The following is an 18,147-nucleotide window of genomic DNA, read 5'->3' on the forward strand; positions in this document are numbered from 1 at the left end:
TTTGATGCCCACTTACTGTGTGACCTTGGGCAAGTTTCTTTCTCTCTCTGGGCCTCAGTTCTTCACCTAGAAGACCAAAGGGTTTGACCAGATGATCACCAAGGGAACTCCCAACTCTGGCCTCTAAGAATTAGTAAACCTTAGAGCTTCTGGTATGATGGGTGGAACCATCCAGACCACTGACTCTGGTCTCTCTGCCTCCAGAGATGATTCAGGGCCCCAGAATTGGCAGGGCCCTGGAGACCTCCTAGCCCATCCATTCCCAGGCCCTTCTTGGGCCATTGGAGGGTCATCTGATGTTAAGCTGTGGCCATAGCTAGCATGAACTGCTTGGCCCTAAGACCCAGTATTAAAGAAGACAAAGCTTAGATTTGTTTATGATAGGGTCTTGGGTACCTCACAGCTCCCTGTGGCTGCAGACCCCCTAAGGCTCACCGTTTACACAAGCAAATATATTTCTTAGCAGGGCAAGGGGAATATCTCCTCCATACCTGCTCCCTTTTATCTGTGTCCGATGCTTGCCTGGAAAAGGAGACAACAAAATGTTATTATGGGGACTCCACCCTCTTCAGGGCAGCTCCTCCTGGGGTGGGCTGGGTAACCATTCTCCACGGCGAGAGTGCCCAGTTCACAAGCCCAGCTCGGCACCCTGGCCCTTACCCTTCTGAATCTCATGAAGTTGCAATTCTAGGGAGCCCTACCCCACGGCAGGCCAAGTCAGCTTGCAGCAGCCATGATCTCCTGGCCAGTTCTAAGGTCCTAGCTGTGGGTACCCCAGGCATCCAGCATGCTACCAGAACTTGCTGGCAGTTCACACCTCCTTGGACAGTTGAAGAGTTGATGAAGGGCTGGAACCCATGCCAAGCATATGCTCTCCTGTGTCTTCCTCTGGGAACTTTGAGGCTGGTACGAGGATTTGAGGGGATCACTCCCCTAACAACTGGCCTCTTCCTCCATCCCTCAGCTGTGCACATGGATTTGTCACTCTGGTTTCTGGAGCTTCTTCATCTCAACATCACACTCCCCCTTTCGGATTTGTCCATGTCTGACTGATTCCCCCAGCTGCAGGAAGTACCATACTCCCATCTAGACCTTTACTCTTTGGGCCCAGGGCTGCAGAAAGGCGGCCTCTGTCCTCAGGAAGCTCATGGTCAGGTGAAAGTTCTAGGGGGAAGAAATGGGGGCCATTGGAGTCAGGGGTCCTTGGCTGCTGCTAGTCCATATAGTGCCTTGATGTGAAATAGAAACAGTCCCCTTCCAGGTGGGTTCCGTCCATTTTAGAATGCTCAGCTTTGAGAATGGCGCATAGGCTGGAGTTCAGCCCCACTCGCCCCAGCCGGGTGCAACACAGGCTGGAGTGTTTCCTTGGGTCTCTTCCTGAAAGAAAGACCCATATCATCTTTCAAGACTTCCGGTTGGCTCCAGACCCCACAGTGTTGGCTCTGTGCTGACCCCAGGGCTCCGCACTGGTACCTCCCAGTGCCCCATGTGGGTGGCATAGAGAGAGCAGTCTGGGCAGGAAGGAGAGACCTGGTGCTGGGGGAAAATCTACAGGCAGAGGCCGGCTGGGCTCCCTCAGCTTTCCAACCACGAGAAGGGTGAAGTCCTGTGAAGAGAAGGGCTGAATTATTCGGTTGGCCTCCATAGGCACACCAGGTGGAGGGTGGGGTTGCTTCAGCTGCTCGGCTTGTCCCTGACAAGCTGGTTCCCACATGGTGCCGTGAAAAGCATGCTGGCCTGGAAGCCCACGGTGTCTCCAGCCCAGTTGTCACCAACCAGCTGAGTAGCCTTGAGCAAGTCTCTCACCCTCTTGGGCTCAGTTTCCCTAACTAGAAAAATGAGACTGTAATCCCTTCCCCACCCGATGCAAGGGATCTGAAGCCCAGAAGAGATGAGAGTCAGCTCTGTAGCTCCAAGTCACACAGGAAGATTGCTGCGGGCTGTGTCCTCCTCCCACCGGTCTTCATCTCTTGCCCCCTTCTCCCTTAGGCAGACGTCAACCAGGAGGAGATGCAGTTAGCTTGGCTTTGGTGACCCAGCTGAGAGACAAATGTGGACACTGCTCAGGAATGCCCTGCCCACAGATAGTGGTCCCAGCAATCATGACAGAGAGACAAGCCATGGATATTGCCAGTGATTGGGCTTGGGCAGGGAGCATCCTGGACCCTTCCAGACCTGGTGGACCCCATCTCCCGTCTTTCAGATCCCACAGAGGACAGGCTCTGATCCCAGATGAGGGAGAGCCACCCACTTCCAGGCCCAGGGAGGGCTGAACTACCATTCCATCAAAGAACCCCAAGGCTGAGGTGGAACAGAAATTGCCCTTCAAAGTAGAAGCCCCCCCACTACCCAATCCAGGATCGAGCACAGCTGAAGATGCTCCTTCGTGATACTTAGAAGGGATTTGGGTCCAGGGGAAACCCAGGCCCATTCCCCGGAGAGCTGAGCCCCTGTGGACCCATTCACTCCCCATGGTTACAGCCTCCCACAAAGGCAGCCTCTCCCACCAGTGACGGGACTGGACATTCTCCACCCATCCTAGAGGAAGGCATTGGCCCCAATCTTGTATTATAGGGTCTCATGGGCACAGGCTTATGTTCTAATGTTTTTTTTTTTTCTTTTTAAAGTAAAAAAGGACCAAAATAGACTCTCCGACCCTCATACATAAGGCTGAGTCAAGCAGTCTGATGGCATTTTGCCATCCTGGTCCAGGGAAGTCCATCGCTTCTGTCCCCCACCCAAGGCTGAAATGGCCTACCTGTGGGGTAGGATCCCCACCTCTTCCACTCCCCTACACAGTGGCTTCAACGAGAGGCCCAACAAAGGGGGAGCACCCTCCCACCCCAGCACTCTCCGAAAGGGAAATCAAAGCACAGGTCCCCAGGACCCATAACCTATAGACACTCTGATGCAGTGGTTTTTCAAACCAGGTGCTGTGGAACCCCTGGAGTTCCACAGAGCATCGCCAGGGGCTGCTAAGGTGGGACAGTGGGGGTGGAGGCAAAGGCTCGGTCTCCAGCTCCCCCCCATCCCCACTTTCACCAGGACAACTCTGCTTTTATCTGTCTTGCCTCTTGAGGTTCCACCTTCAAACTTTTGAAGAAAAGCTTCTTCAAACCACCATTCTGAGGTTTGATCTTCAACCAGCAAGCACAGGTTCTCTTCCTGCTTTTCATGTTGGAATGGCTTTAGCATTCTAGTACAAAGTGGCTTGTACTGGAACTTGGGTTGCAGACCCAAGTCCAAGCATTTGCTTACACAAACACACGTACTCGTTTGATGGTTGTGTAGCTCATCCACCATGGAAGCTTCTCTGGCCTGGGTTTGATTTGGTCTTACCTTGGTACCAGCCATGCAGTGTGGGGGACGACGGAGCAAGGAAATAGGCCCAGCCCCACCTCACGACTTCTGTCTGCACCCCACTTCCCTGGCCCAGGCCTATGGGACACGTGATGGGAGAAGGAAAAACTAAACTCAGGTTCCTCTTTACATACAGCCAGATGGATGGATGTCCGGTTCTCACAAAAGAAAATTGAGGGAGGATATTATACAGAAGTCCCTCCATGAGGACACAACAGGGTCCCTCCAGAGACCTTTAAAGCAGCCAGTTTCCCTTGAGAAATCCTACTAGGCTTCCACTCCCACATCTGTGGACAAGCAAATATGTGGGCAACAGGAAGGTTCTGGAAGAGATGTTGGTCCTCCACCCACAGTCTCTGTCAACCTGTCCGTCTGTCCAGGACCCCCACCAGGGCTGGCTGAGGGGTGGCACATTGGTGAGACCCGGACCAGCTCTTGATACAGAATCCTGCCTGGGGCCCTCACTGAGAGCATTCTAGTTGAAAATGCGGGTCTCAGGGCCCAGCAGACCATGTGGCATGGGAGAAAGAGAATTCTATGTTCAGTCCGAGTACGCTCTTGGGTATCCCACTGACCTCAGTTTCCCCAGGGTGTAAGATGGGGCTTGTGCCGCGCTCTGACCACCTGGCAGATTACTGAAAGGAGAGGTCATGGGGGGTTTGATAGGTGATGTCCTATGAGAGGTGGGAACTGCACAAACTCGGGGTGTGGTCATGGCCTGCACCACAGATCAGCAGAGCGTTTGAGGGAATGAGTATGGGATAATGCCATCTTCCCATACTCTGTGCTTCCCAGACTCTACTCTGCTTCCCATCTCTGCTCAGTGCTAAGGTCCAGCCACAGATGCTATGGGAAATTCCTCCTCTTCCTACCTGATGGGAGCCAGCATTCAGCCTGGCACAGTGACTGTGGATCCTGGACGCAGGGAGTGACAGGTGGCTGGGACAGGTCTCCAGGTCTGTAGCCCTTCTGTTAAGTGATTATTTTGTAACACCCTCTTTCCTGGGCCACCTGCCAGGTTTATCTGTTGTACCTGTGGCATTCCTTATTATGTCAGATAAGTTATTACAGTTTATTCAACTCTAACAGGACAAATGAACAAGAGAACCATAAATAGGAGACCATTAAAGGTCTTTTGTGACAGATGCTCCATGTGCATTCATTTCTGTCTCATCAGCTTATGGCAAGACCTAGATCAGCAAATCCTGTCCCTACTGCCTCGGAATGTTGGGCAGGACCCATGACTGGGTCATGTGTTGTCTTCCCTTCTCTGTGGCCCCAACTCCAATCTAGTCTCTGCACCCTCTCTGGAAACTGCCAAAGAGATCCTCCCCTCCCCATCAGTTACCAGTCTTCTGGCCTTGGGGAAATTGCCAAACCTCTCAGACATCACTGGATCCCATGACCCCTGATTTGCTGCTCAGGTTAAAGCCATCCCATCTTCTCCTTGGCACCACCAACCACTCCAGCTGGAATCCTGCCCCAGTCTCAGCCCTGGGTCTTATTCAGTACTTATCTCCTGTTCCGTGGGTCTCCCCAAAGTCACTTCACTTTCTTATGACTTACCCAATGCCTGTTCCGAAAGAACACATGGGAGGGATGGGGATATATGTGAGGAAGATTCGAAGTTCTAAATGATAATGTGTTGCATTAACACAAAAGGGGGATGCCAATGAATGTGAGATGGCTTTCCTGGAAAACTGATTATGTATGAAAAAGAATTTGTTTTTACATTCCTCTAAAATATGTGTGACTTAGATCAAAGATTGCCCTCCTGGTTGATCAGAAGGTAGTCTCTTTCTTCTGATGCTCCCTTTGGGCCAGAGAAGGGTGGTGGGAAGATGCTGACATTTGAATCAGAAGGCTTCAGCTGTGGGCTCTCATTTAGCCTTCCCATATGGTCTGTATCAGTCTAGGTCCAGAGAAATAGCCTCCGCCCATGTTTCAGTAGCAGGGATTTTACTGATGATACTGGCTATAATGTTGCAAGAGTTAAAATGCAAGTGAGGCAAGGGACGTGAGGCAACCCAGAGATTAGGTGTAAACTGGAAACCACTACTACCTGTTAAGTGGAAGGACAGGGTGAGGAGTGACAGACCTGAGGAAATAGGAGCATTGAGGAAGGCATCTGAGGAATTCAGACCACAAGAGAAACACGTCTGTCGCTGGGGATGCTACCCAAAGCAGAGAGAGAGAGAATCACTCCTCTCTTTCTGCCCCCCTGATTTCAGGCCCATGCCTACTTTGGGCAGATCTGGGTGCCTTGCAATACAGAACAGAAAAGTCAGGAGATTAGCTCTGAGACCCAATAGGCAAATCACCAGCTCTTCCTCAATCTTCTCACCCAAAAAATAGAAATAGTCATATTGGCCTGGATACCACAATTGAGAAGGAGTGTCCTGACATCCACACAGGACCATAAATATGGAAGAAGTACTTGTTTTTGAACCAAAACCTGATAGAACTGAATGGAGAAATACACGAATCCACAACACTCCCCTCTCAGCGATCAGTAGAGTAAGAAGACAGAAAATGAATAAAGAGAGAAGACCTGAACATTATCAACTAACTTGGCTTAATTGATCTTAATAAAATATTTCACTTCAAAATAATGAAATGTGTATCATTTTCAAGTGCACATGGAACATTCACCAAGAAAGATAATTTTGTGGGCCTAAAAATACCTTAACCAATTTAAAATAATTTAAATAATAGAAAATAGGTTTTTAGACTGTAACAGAATTGAATTAGAAATTAATAATAGAAAAGTATCTGGAAATTTTACAAATACTTGGAAATTAAGCAATCTCACTAATAAAGAGAAAACCACATGGAAAATTAGAAAATATTCTGAATTAAATAAAAATGAAACAAAAATAAGCAAATCTGTGAGGTGCTGCTAAATTATTTCGATAGATGCAGAAATGGCATTTGACAAAATTCAATATACACTCTTGATTAAAAAAAGCAACAACAACCCGAAGCCTTACTGAACTTCCTTAATCTAATAACAATCTAATAACCATACTTAGTGGTGAAATGGTGTCGTGGTGGTGGCGAATGATTTTCTTCGAAGACTGGGAACAAGGCAAAGGTGGTTGTTCCTAGCCCTCCTATTTAACATCCTACTAAAGGTCCTAGCCAATACAGTGAGGCAAGAAAAAGATATAAAAGGCCTGCTGATTGTAAAGAAAAAAATAAAATGTTCTCTATTCACAGACAACATGATTATTTATGTAGAAAAGCCCAAGAATTCTACCCCAAAAATGTTCTAGTACTAATGAATGAGGCTACATAGGTTACAGGATACATGATCAATACACAAAAATCAATTGTACTCCTGGATAGTAACATCTAAGCTTTGGAAATTGAAATTAAAAAGACAATGCCAAATCAAAAGATAATACCATTTACAACAGCACCAACATGGAAATACTGAGGTACAAATGTGACAGAATATGCACATAATCTCTACATACATCTCTAAAGCACAAAATGCTGGAGAAAGAAATCACCAAATTGAGACATTTACCATGTTCATGGATCGGAAGATTGAATACGGTTAAGATATTGGTTCTCTCTGAACTGACTTTAGAATCAATGCAATCTGAATCAAGATTGTGTCGGGATTTTTTTTTTTTTTTTTTTTTTGCAGATAGAGACAAGCTGATTCTAAAATTCATATGGAGAGGTAAAGGAACTAGAATAGCCAAGTAATTTTTTTTAAGATTTTAATTGCTTTGAGAGAGAGAGAGAGAGAGCGAGTGAGCATGAGCAGGGGGAGGGGCAGAGAGAGAAGAAGAAGCAGATTCCCCTCTGAGCAGGGAGCCTGATGCGGGGCCCAATCCCAGGACCCTGGGGATCATGACCTGAGCGGACAGACACCTAACTGACTGAGCCACCCAGGCATCTCTATCCAAGCAATCTTTAAAAGAAAAAACAAAAGTGGGGTTCTCTGCTACCTGATCTCAAGAATTATCACGAAGCCATAATAACCAAGATAGTGTGGTAGTGAAAGAATAAACATCGACATCAGATGGGACAAAATCAAGATATAGACCTGCATATACACCACCAATCGATTTTCCAAAAAGGTGCAAAGGCAATCCAATTGCCTTTTCAGTGAACAGTGCTGGGAGGATGTAGAGAGTGAACAGTCAACACTACCAGTGGGAATGCGAAGTGTGTGGACACTTTGGAGAACAGTCTGCCAGTTCCTTGCAGATTTAAACATACTTACGTTAAGACTTAGCAGTTCTACTCCCCGAAGAAATGAAAAGGTATGTTCTCACAAAAACCTGTATGTGAACCTTAAAAATGGCTTTATTGTCAACAACTAGAAACAACCCAAGCGTTCTTCAACTAGAGTGGAGGGATGAGCTATTGTACCGCTGTACCAGGGAATCCTGCTCTGTAGTGAAAGTGAGCAAACTAGCAATGCTTGCAATGATCTGCATCATAAATACATGGCGCTAAGTGAAGGAAGACAGACTTGAAAGGACACATATGTGTGATTCTATTTATATGCCATCTGGAAAAGGCAAAAGGATAAGGACAGAAAACAGACCACTAGTTGCCAGTGGCTGGGTTTGAGGGAGGATCAGCTATAAAGGGACTAACGAGAGGGATTTGGGGGGAGGGGTCGATGGAACTGTTCTGTATCTTGACTGTCAAAATCAACTGTAAACCCAAAAGAGTGGATTTTACTTTATGCAAATATGTGTCTCAATAAAAAAGCAAAAAGCAAAAAAAAAAGGAGAGGACAAAAAAGGTAAACAATTTATTATTATCATTATTATTTTTAAAAATGTTATTTGGCAGAGAGAGAGATAGCATAAGTAGGGGGAACAGCAGGCAGAGCAAGAAAGAAGCAGGCTCCCCGCTGAGCAAGAAGCCCGATGTGGGACTCGATCCCAGGACCCCCGGATCATGACCTGAGTCAAAGTCAGCCACTTAACCGACTGAGCCACCCAGGCATCCCAAAAGTAAACAGCTTATATCACAGAATGCAAACAATATTTACCTGGCATGTGCCCTTTGCTGGAGTTTATGCTGGACCCTGAAGACATAAAGATAAATAAGATAATCTCTTTCAGGAGCTCACAGAACACAGGAGGATAAGACATGACAACAAAGGTTTGGAATTGCTGCTGAGGGTTACTGGAAATGCGGTTGACATGTATTCACGGCATGCCATGAGAACACTGAGGAGGGGTCATCATGTTTAGCTGGGGTGGGTGAGATGGGGAATCAGGCAGCCTTCTTAGGGGAGGAATTGCTTCAACTGAGTTTTGAAGGCTGAGAAGGAATTAGGCAGGTGAGGGGAGGCTATGGACATTGGCCAGAACTGACCTCCCATCCAATATTTGGATATTCAGTCTCAGCACCTTTGCACCCACTGTTTCTTCTGCTTAGCCTGATAGCTCCTACGGAGCTTCCCAGCCTACAGGGAAAGCCACTTTCTCAGAAGGGTCTGCCTGACTACCCTGGTCAAAGACCTCCTTCCCCATCGCTCTTCTATCACTCTGTTTATTTCCCTCATAATAAGCATCTTGCTTGCTTAAGCCCTTGTTGAGCACATGGGCTCTGGGTCCTAAATCTAATCTGACCTTGAGCAAATCATTCGCATTTATGTGCCTTGACTTCTCCATTTCTAAATAGGAATAATAACTACTTCGCAGAATTGTCATCAGGCTAAAATGGGTTAATATATCTAAAGTGCCTAGAACAACTCCCGGCTTCTTCCCAGCACAGTGCTTAGCACATAGTAGGCACTTTATAAAATACTTGTTGGACAGATTGAGAAGGAAGGAACTTTCCCAAGCTCACCAGCAGATGATGCATGTATGCAAGAAAAATTAAAACTGGTTCTGCCCTGACACAAATTGGCCAACAGATGTCGCTGCAGCTCTCTGGGTAAAGGAACCAAGACCTGTGACAGACTGAGCTACGTTACCCAGATAGGATGGATACCAGACAAGTATTTCAAATGGAGGGCCCGAAAGTTGTCACCACACTAAAAAGCCAAGGTTGAGAAGCTAAGGCTGAATTATGTTGTACACGGTAACATATTCTATAGCTGCATTTTCTTTCTGTTTTCTCACTTTTATCAAATAGTGACAGGGAGCTGGCCACGCAGGCATCTTATATAACCACAACCTCAGTTGGGTGAGGTGGGAGGTTATGGGAGTCAAAGGGAATGAGCTCAGATCTGAGTGCAGCAGAGGGAGGCCACGAGCCCTGTGTGATGTTTCTTCCCTGGTGCTGTGGATCTCTGTGGGGGCAGGGACTGTGCCGGTAAATCTTCTGTGCCCCAGGAATGGGGGTCACCAAAAGGGAACCCAGCCCCCAAGGGGAACGTCTCATCTGGTGTGGACAATGGGACAGAAAACTGATCTATACAAATAAAGGTCAGGGGGTGGGGGACAGTGATGGGAAGAAAGGTGAGGTTAGGACAGCAGAGGGGACTCAAGTTGTCCTGAAGCTCTCTGCATAGAGAAGGCATCGCAGGCAGAGAGTGCTACGTGAGCAAAGGCACATGGGGCCTAGAATCACTGGGCTTGGGTACTTAAATCGGAGTCATTTGCTGTAGCTGGAGAACGGCATTGAAGAAGGTGTTCAGCATGGCTGGAGGATAAGGTCAAGGATTGGGAGTGTATTATTATTAGTGTTGGTAGACTTAGCTAGTCTAGCAGTCTAGCACTTTCTCTTTTCCCCTCCAGTCTTGTCAAAAGTCACTGGAGTCCCAGGCCCACCAGCCTGGTACAGTCCTGAATTGTTCTTGTCCCAATTTAACTCTTAATAGTGGCCGCTTTCACTCCCTGAAGTTTCCTGGACTGTTTGGTCCCCTTATTTAGGGGCCGCATGTGCTTCCATTATTATAGTGACCTCGTCTTTACTGGGGACAGCTGCAGGATCTGGCCCATCTCATCGGGTGCTCAGCAGAAAGTAGAGGCTCAGGAAGGAGTTTTATATCTGGGGACCACGGAGCTTGGGGTTCCAGAACAAAGCCCTCTCTCCTCTCAGGGAGGGATAGAGATGCCCCTCCCCCGGGGAAGGATGCCCATCAGGGTTTTTGCCCATAAGAGGCTGAGGGAGGTTTCCAAGGCCTGATGGAGGCTGAGAAGTCCTCCACAGCCCTTTGTTGCTGGCTTCCTCCTCCCACCGCCCCCTGTCTCCCAGCTGCCACAGGTGTGGGTCTGGCTGCAGGAGGCAATGACAGAGGGGTGGAGATAGAGGGTGAGAAGATAGGACAGCCCTGCCAGACACTCAGACCCAGAGCAAGACAGGGATGGCCCGGGGGCCATCCTGGGTTCTGGATCTGCTCCGATTCTGGATGGGCTCCTGCACTTCCTGTGCCTCAATTTCCCCATGGGTACTATGAAGGGTTAGTTGGGAGTGGTCTGCAAGGAATTAGCCAGCCCCAAGTGAACTGGCCTGAGGCAGCATTGAGGGAGGAGGGGAGTGGTGAGGGGGGGTGGGAGGGTGGAGGAGGGGACTCCAAAGGCTGCCAAGCACATTACCGCAGGAATATTAATGTCCCATCACTTCTTCCAGTCTGGCAAAGGCTGTGTCCATAAATTAGGGCCGTGAGTCTGCCAGACAAAGACTTAATGAAGAAGGAGGTGAACTTCAGTGAGAGCAGGCAGTCCCTCTGGAGGTCACAGGTTCAGCCCCAGCCTGGACAAAAGGAACCTGGAATCAGAGAGGGGTCTGGGATGTACATGAACACCCTGGCCTGGGCCAGGAAGGCAGGAGTGGCTCTGTTCACTGTTGAATCCCCAGCACCCAGCGCACAGTAGGGGCTCAACCAGTACTTTTGACTGAGGACCAAATGGTGTGGCAAGTCATGCGAAACTCAGACCCAAATGCAGTCCTCTGGACTTTAGCTGGGCGCTTACCAGTTCCCACACGGGACCTGAGGGGTGTGAGGGAGGAAAGGGGCGGCAGCAGTAAAAGGCTTCTTGAGGAGATAGTGATCATGGCTTCCCTTTGTTTCTGAGAGGAAAGCTCAGCTTTCATAGGACCACAGACCCTGCGAAGTCTGATACGTTTCTCAAAGTGTGTAGTTTCCTGTCTATCACATTTCTGGCAGTTACACCCCTTTCTCCGCCCCTCTGCTGCTCCTTGAGGGGACATACGAGATGGAGTTCTTCCCCCGCTTAGCACCCTGCCCCTCTCAGACTTACAGCAGCATTAGCAGCATTGGGGTAGATGGGGAGGCTGGTCATTTGGTGAGGCTTAGGTGTTGCCGAGATGGCTGGAGTGGTGGGTGACATCAGGGTATCAGGGCAGGGCCAGCCAGACCCCTCCACATCACCCTTTCCTTTCTCTTTTGGGCTCCTAAAATAGCCACTGCACTTGTCCCCCTCCCATCTGGGCTCCCATGGGCATGGCTTTGTCTGACTCCTCTGTCTTCAGTGCCCAGCATGAGGTCTGGCATAAAAAGGATGGACAGAAGGAAGCAAAAATGAGAGGCAGTGGGCAGCTCACCTGCTTCTCATATTCCAAGTCCCCACTTCCCTGAGTTCTCCTCCAAGGGCAGAGGTCCCTCTAGAGCCTCCCAGTGAAGAAGGTGGGGAGCACGGATCCATCTCAGGCACACACCTCCACCTTCTGAACCCCAGCCACTGGTGGTCTTCCCCATTCTCAGACTATCAAGATCTTCCTGCCTCCAGGGCTTTGCACAGAGTGGACACTGCTGATCCTTCTGTTCAGAATCCTACTCATCTTTCAAAACTCTGCTCACGAGGAACTTCCTCTAAGTAGAAGTCTCCCTAGGCTGGGTCAGAGGCCCTTACTCTAAGCTCTGTTTCCCAGGACTTCTTTTCTCTAGACCGTGATTAAATATGATTCTCCCACAAGATGGGACCGGGGAGGGAGACAAACCATAAGAGACTCTTAATCTCTGGAAACAAACTGAGGGTTCTGGGGGGTGGGGGGAGGGATGGGATGGCTGGGTGATGGACACTGGGGAGGATAGGTGCTATGGTGAGTGCTGTGAATTGTGTAAGACTGATAATTCACACACCTGTACCCCTGGGGCAAATAATACATTATATGTTAATAAAAAAATTTTTTTTAAATAAATAATATATGATTCTCCCTGGGTCATCAGCTTCTCTAGAACTGACAAAGTTGTAGTCAGTAGAGGAGGAATGGCTGGCTGGATTTGCAAAGGAAGAAAGACTGGGGGCCTAAGGGCCCTACTGATAGTCCCATCAGGCTAAAGTCACTGATGGGCTGCAAGAAGGGTGGCACCCCAAAAAGGACATTTAATGGGAATTGGTGAATGGCACTAAGGTTAAATATATACAACAAATATATACAACAATATATATAACTAAGGTTAAATAAATACACTAGGCATACACTAGGCACTCAATTAGTTGATTTTTGACAACTATTGATTTGGTACTTAGCTTAGCAGCAGCTCTCCTACAAAACCCTCAAAAATTTTTGCTGACATCGAACCCACAGCGGACACCATGTTTTATTTGCCAAGACCTACTGTAGTCTCAGGCTACATTACGAGGGCATGTCTTTGGAACTGGGGAGGTGACCTGTTAGACACACAGGTCTCTAACCTGTGTTAGAGATAGCCTTCCATTTTGTCCTGTAGAACCCGGAGAGTGCCTTCCGAAGGTCATTCACAGGTGGGATCGCTTCAAGGGAATTTGAGCCCTTCTCACGAGGAATGACTGGGAGTCTCCAACTCTGTGAGGAGCAGTGCTGGGTGAGGTATACTTCTGGGGCTGTCAGGGAATTCCAGGCAGACGCCCCTGGCAATGAAAGAGATGTTCTCAAGAGGGGAGGAAGTGCACCCCCATCAAGAGAGGGTGCCCCTTATTGAGAGGGTCTAGGAGGCTTCCCACATTATCTCTGAGGTCCTTTCCAGTGTCTAAAAGGCACAAATTCTAGCATTATGTGACTCTAAGATGCACAAGTGCCAGAATACTAGCCTTCTGCCGTGAGGTTCTAGGGGTCTGAGAAACTGAATGTGAGATGATCCAGTCTGGGGACCCTGAGGCAGGAAATAAACCTCTTACCATGGCCCTGCTGGCCCAGAACTCACTTGTCTCCTCAATCCCCGTATCTCAAGGGGTCATTTTATCCACACCCACCCCTTCTCAGCCTCTCATGTACCCGAGGTACAGTCTGTAGTCCTCTCCCCAGGACAGCGTAGCACGACACAAGTTATAAGGGAGTGTCGGATAATTCATCAGAGGGGATGACACCAAAGCACTAAATAATGATCCCTCCTTTCCTGCCTGAATTAACTGCCTCTGATTCTCTGTAGCTGGATTTCCTCCCTGGTGGCCTCATCTGATGCTAATTAATGTTTCCAGTCCAATGGCACCTCCCCCACCCCAGCCTCCACCCCCACCGCAGTGATGAGGAGTGACGGGGTAGAAGGATGTAGAGGAAGTGCAGGATGTCACTCTGGCTATGGATAGCCCCCTCTCGGAGGATAAAAGGCAGGCTGGTTTGGAGAGTGATGAAATCCCAGTGGGAAGTCCCTCCATGAGTCTCACCTCAATCCTGCTACACGCAGTCAGAGCCTTTTTCTTCTCCCATATGCCAGGAGAAGACACCAAAAGGTGACTGCCTCACCTCAGGGAGGTCCCAAATGCTCTCCCAAGTGTCCCCTCCCACCTCCTTCAACACCCCAAGGTTAGCAGGAATGACATGGCACCACTTACAAGGGTAGAGTATCCGAGATTATTGCAGACTTTATAGAAAACTGCCCAAGGGAGATCCAGATGTCTTGGGAGGGGATGGGAAGGCAGGCCTCAAGCCAGTATATTGGAGAGGGGGGACTTCCTGTGTGCAGAGGCAGCACAGGCCAGCCATTCTGCCTGACCTAGGGGATGGGAGTCAGGGAGGGGCAGCCCCCTCCCCACTCACCAATTGTGCTTTGGGATCATGCAGAAGGCAGGGCACTGAGGCTCTGACCTTAAACAGGAGGACTTGTGCCTGAGACAAGAGATGAGGCCCCTCACCTCTTCTAAAAGGCATGGTGGGGGGCATGGCAGCAAGGGATCCCCACGGGAGAAGAGTCACAGGGGTGGGAAAGAGCTTGCGGGCAGCAGCACCCAGCCCTTCAGAGCCTTCACCCTTACCCCTCTCTGAGGCCACGATGTATGGGTGATCCCGGTTCTGAGGCCCAACCAACTGCTTTAAACCCCTAGGACTCTCTCCTCCTCCATGGGGATCTGCCAGTATGGTTGGGGGATGCTTGGCCTCAGCACCTGTCTTGCAGGTCTGGAGAGCTCCTCCCAGGAGGAAAGGGGAGGTGGGCACCCCGGGAATGGATTCCTCACTGGACCCTGCCCCAGTGAATGCAAGCAATGGGTGTAGGGGGATTAGAGAGTCTAAGACTTGGACAGGGGGGTTAAACTCTGATCAGGGTGAAGAGCTGAGAGTCTTGAGATTAGGGACAAGCACTGAGTATTGGGGGATCAGAGCCCCAGTGAGAAAGGCTGAGGATCTGTTCCATACTAAGGCTATAATAGGGTGTGACTGTCCCTGGGATGGGAGACAGATGGAGCTGAGCCCCAAGCCTGGGTCAAGGAAGGGAAGAGCCTGAGCCAGAGCTGCAGTGGCGGGGACAGTATGAAATACAACCCCAGACTGGGGGAGGGTGCCCGACCCTCAGAGCACTGGGATGTGGGTGTCTGGACGATGGGAAGGCTCAGAGCTCCGGGGTGAGAAAAAAGGCTCAAAGCCCACAAAAGCCTTCAGAAGGGTGCTCTGCTTCCAAGACCAGAATGGGATGAGAGGGTCCCTGAGGCCTGGGAAAGGAATTGAGGTCTCCAAGCTGGAGATGCGGGTCAGTGATGTCTAAGGTGATGCTTCCCAGAGAGGTCAGGCCTCAAAGCATAGGGTGGTGGGAGGCAGTCCCGGGGCTTTCGGATGGTAGGACAAAGTTTCCTAGCCAAGTCTCTCAAGGGGGAGGGTGCTTTTGAGGGTTCGGGAAGGATGTGTCCGAGCCTGAGATGGGCAGATAGGGTTTCTGGAATCAGCAGGGGTGTCTCTTGATCCTTGATGGTGAGAGCTCTCAAAGGTTGGGGAGAAGGGATACAGCTTGGGGCCTCCGGGTGGGGGTGGGGTGGGGGAATGCCATAATCCAAAGGTCTCAGGCTGGTCAGGAGCAAGTCTCAAAAGCCCCCAACTCGCGGGCGTCTCACCCATGATTCAGGCCAGGCAATCCCAGTAAAGTCATCAGCTGGCAGGGACAGCCGTCAACCCCGGAGGGGCAACCCTCAGAGGCCCGAGCCCGGCGAGGTGGCGCGGGACCCAGCGGCGGTGGCAGGGGCGGGCACGCGGCGCGGGTCGGCGTCCTGCTCATAGCGGTAGTGGTAGCCCTCCATCTGGTCCCGGCAGGCCTCGCGCAAGTTGCGCATCCAGCGCTGGATGCCGCGGCGGTTCAGGTAGAGCACCATGAGGAAGATGAGGCCGATGAGCGCCAGCACCAGCCCAAAGAAGACGTAGGAGGCTTCGAGTTCCGGGCCCGCGAGGTCCACTTCTTCGCCGCGACCGTCGGCGTCGCCGTCGGCGCAGCGCAGCCGCGCCTCATCCAGGTCCAGGAAAGGCCGGTCCTGCAGCGCCCGCGGGGCGGCGCAACGCAGGCGCCGGGAGTCGGGTACGCGCTCCGTGGCGTTGCGCAGCCAGGCCAGCAGGGGGCGCGCGGCACAGCCGCAGCGCAGGGGGTTGTCCGCGAGCAGCAAGCGCGGCGCGGGGAGGCCGCCATCGCGCTCGAGCGCGCGCAGCTCGTCGGGGCCCAGACCCGCCAGCGCGTTGAGGCGAGCGTCCAGCTGCTCCAGGCGCGGCAGGCGCAGCGCGGCGGCCGGCAGGCGGCCCAGCGCGTTGCCCGCCAGGCCCAGGAGGCGCAGCTCGTCCAGCGGGGCGAGCGCGGCGTCCAGCGCGGCTAGCAGCGTGGGGCCGCCTCGCGACAGCGCGTGGTTGAGCTGCAGGGAGCGCAGCGCGGGCAGCCCACGGAAGGCGCCACCGCCCAGGGCGCGCAGCGGGTTGTGGCTCAGATCGAGTGCCGTCAGGCTGGGCAGCCCGTCGAAGGCGCCGTCCTCCACTACCTCGATGTTGTTGTGCGTGAGGCGCAGCGCGCTCAGGAACGGCAGGCGCACGCTGCCCGCCGCCGCCTCCTCCCCGTCAGAGTCCCCGCCGGCGAAGGCGGCCGCGCGCAGCACCGTCAGGTTGGCGCCCACGATGGTGAGGTTGCGCGCGTCGGGCGGCACGTCCCGCGGCGGCTGCCGGAGCTCAGCGCCCGACGCGCAGCGCAACAGCAGCTTGGGGCCGCCGAAGCAGTAGCACTGGAAGGGGCAGGGTGCGGCGGGCCGGCTCAGCGCCGCCGCCACCAGCAGCAGCCCCGGCAGGAACGGCCCCCTTTGCTCCGGCTGTCCCGCGCGCGGGGCCATCGCAGCTGCCCCCGCATCCAGCGCCCGGGCCGCCGCGCTCACCAGTGAGTTCGGAGCGCCTTGGGGGCGGGGAGGGGGGCGGGCGGGGCAAGTCCTTGACCCGGAGCTGCTGGCGGTCGCGGTCGGTCCGTCCGGGGGCTCTAAAGTCCGAGGAGCCTTCACTTTCCTGGCTGGGGCGAGAGGGATCAGGCGGGGAGCGGAGCCCCCCGCCCCCGGTGCCCTCCTCGCCCTGCGCGCCGGCCTCCGACTTCCGCGGCCGTTCCGGGCTCCAAGCCGAGTGGGCAGGGTTTGTCTCCCCCCCCCCACCCCCCGCCCTCCCAGCCTCCCAGCCTCCCGGCCTCCTCCTCCTCCCCTCAACGGAGTCTCCGCGCCCTCCTCGCCGAAAGGCGGGGTGGGAGGCTCCCGAGAATCAGGGCTATCGGCCGCTGCGCTTTCTCTATCCCCCTCTCAGGCTCCGGGGCTGCTGAGAAGTTTGGCTCTCCCAGGCTCTGACTTGCTTTTCCCCTCATCTCCCCCATCCCCCCGCCCCCCACGTTTAAGCTGGTTCCTTCCTCCTCCCTCTACGGCACGTGTGGGGCGGGGCCGAGCGGGGGAGAGCTGGCAGGTGGGTCAGCACCACCGAGCAAGAACTGGGGGGGAGGACCTTAGGGTTCCCCCTACTAGCACAGGCAAGGATGAGGGGTGGGCTAAGAAAGTTATTCATCTTTCAGCCTCTTCCTGATCTGTGTGACCAAGGAGAGAGCTGTGCTAGCAGAGACTGGAAAATCCCCAGCCCTGGTTCCTCCCCTCAGCAACCCCAGTTACATTAAGCCTGGCTGGGTCACCATTCTTGCAGGTCCTGTGGGACCAACGTTTTCTCAACCCCATCCGCCCACCATTCAGGGAAGAAAGCTACAACCCCTCCCCGCGCCCCCCACTCCCCTCCAACTCAGGGGCTGCTCTGCTGGGAGTTCTTCCATCTGGTTTCCTCCACCAGGCTGGACTCCTCCCTCAGGCACTCTCCTAGGCCCTAGGACCTGGTGGGTGTGGTGATTCAGCTCCTTGCGGTCCCCTCCCTGCTCCAGCACCTGGGCACCCCATTAGCTTGTTCCACCGGGTCTCAGGCCCCTGGGGTTGTTGGACTGCTCCTCCTCCCCTCCAGGGTATCCCAACTGTAAATGTTGAAAGGGTGTGAGGGTTTGGAGCTCTAGAGATTTGTAGAAGCTAACAGATTTTGAGCATTGGGGGGGGGGGGGGGTGGTCTCAGAGGGGGCCAGGGCCTGAGCTGTTTATAGGTTTGTTTTGTTCTGGATTTTTTTTTTTTTTTTCCAGAACTGGGAAGCTCCAGACTTGATTTAAAGAGATATGCTCC

At 52.2% G+C, this 18,147-nt stretch overlaps 1 protein-coding gene across 1 annotated transcript; it reads right to left on the reverse strand.

Moving 5' to 3' along the window:
* Nucleotides 1–14,031: 14,031 nt before the first annotated feature.
* On the reverse strand, nt 14,032–17,100 carry TPBGL (trophoblast glycoprotein like). The gene has a single exon (XM_047693936.1). It carries the CDS (start codon nt 16,794–16,796, stop codon nt 15,627–15,629), a length of 1,170 nt encoding a protein of 389 aa, XP_047549892.1. The 5' UTR covers nt 16,797–17,100; the 3' UTR covers nt 14,032–15,626.
* Nucleotides 17,101–18,147: the final 1,047 nt, after the last annotated feature.

The sequence above is a fragment of the Lutra lutra genome, chromosome 10, assembly GCF_902655055.1.
Source record: "Lutra lutra chromosome 10, mLutLut1.2, whole genome shotgun sequence".
In the NCBI taxonomy this organism is placed as follows: Eukaryota; Metazoa; Chordata; class Mammalia; order Carnivora; family Mustelidae; genus Lutra; species Lutra lutra.

Coding starts and splice junctions, on each gene's coding strand:
- TPBGL (XM_047693936.1), bottom strand. CDS start 16,796: ATGGCCCCGCGCGCGGGACAGCCGGAGCAAAGGGGGCCGTTCCTGCCG.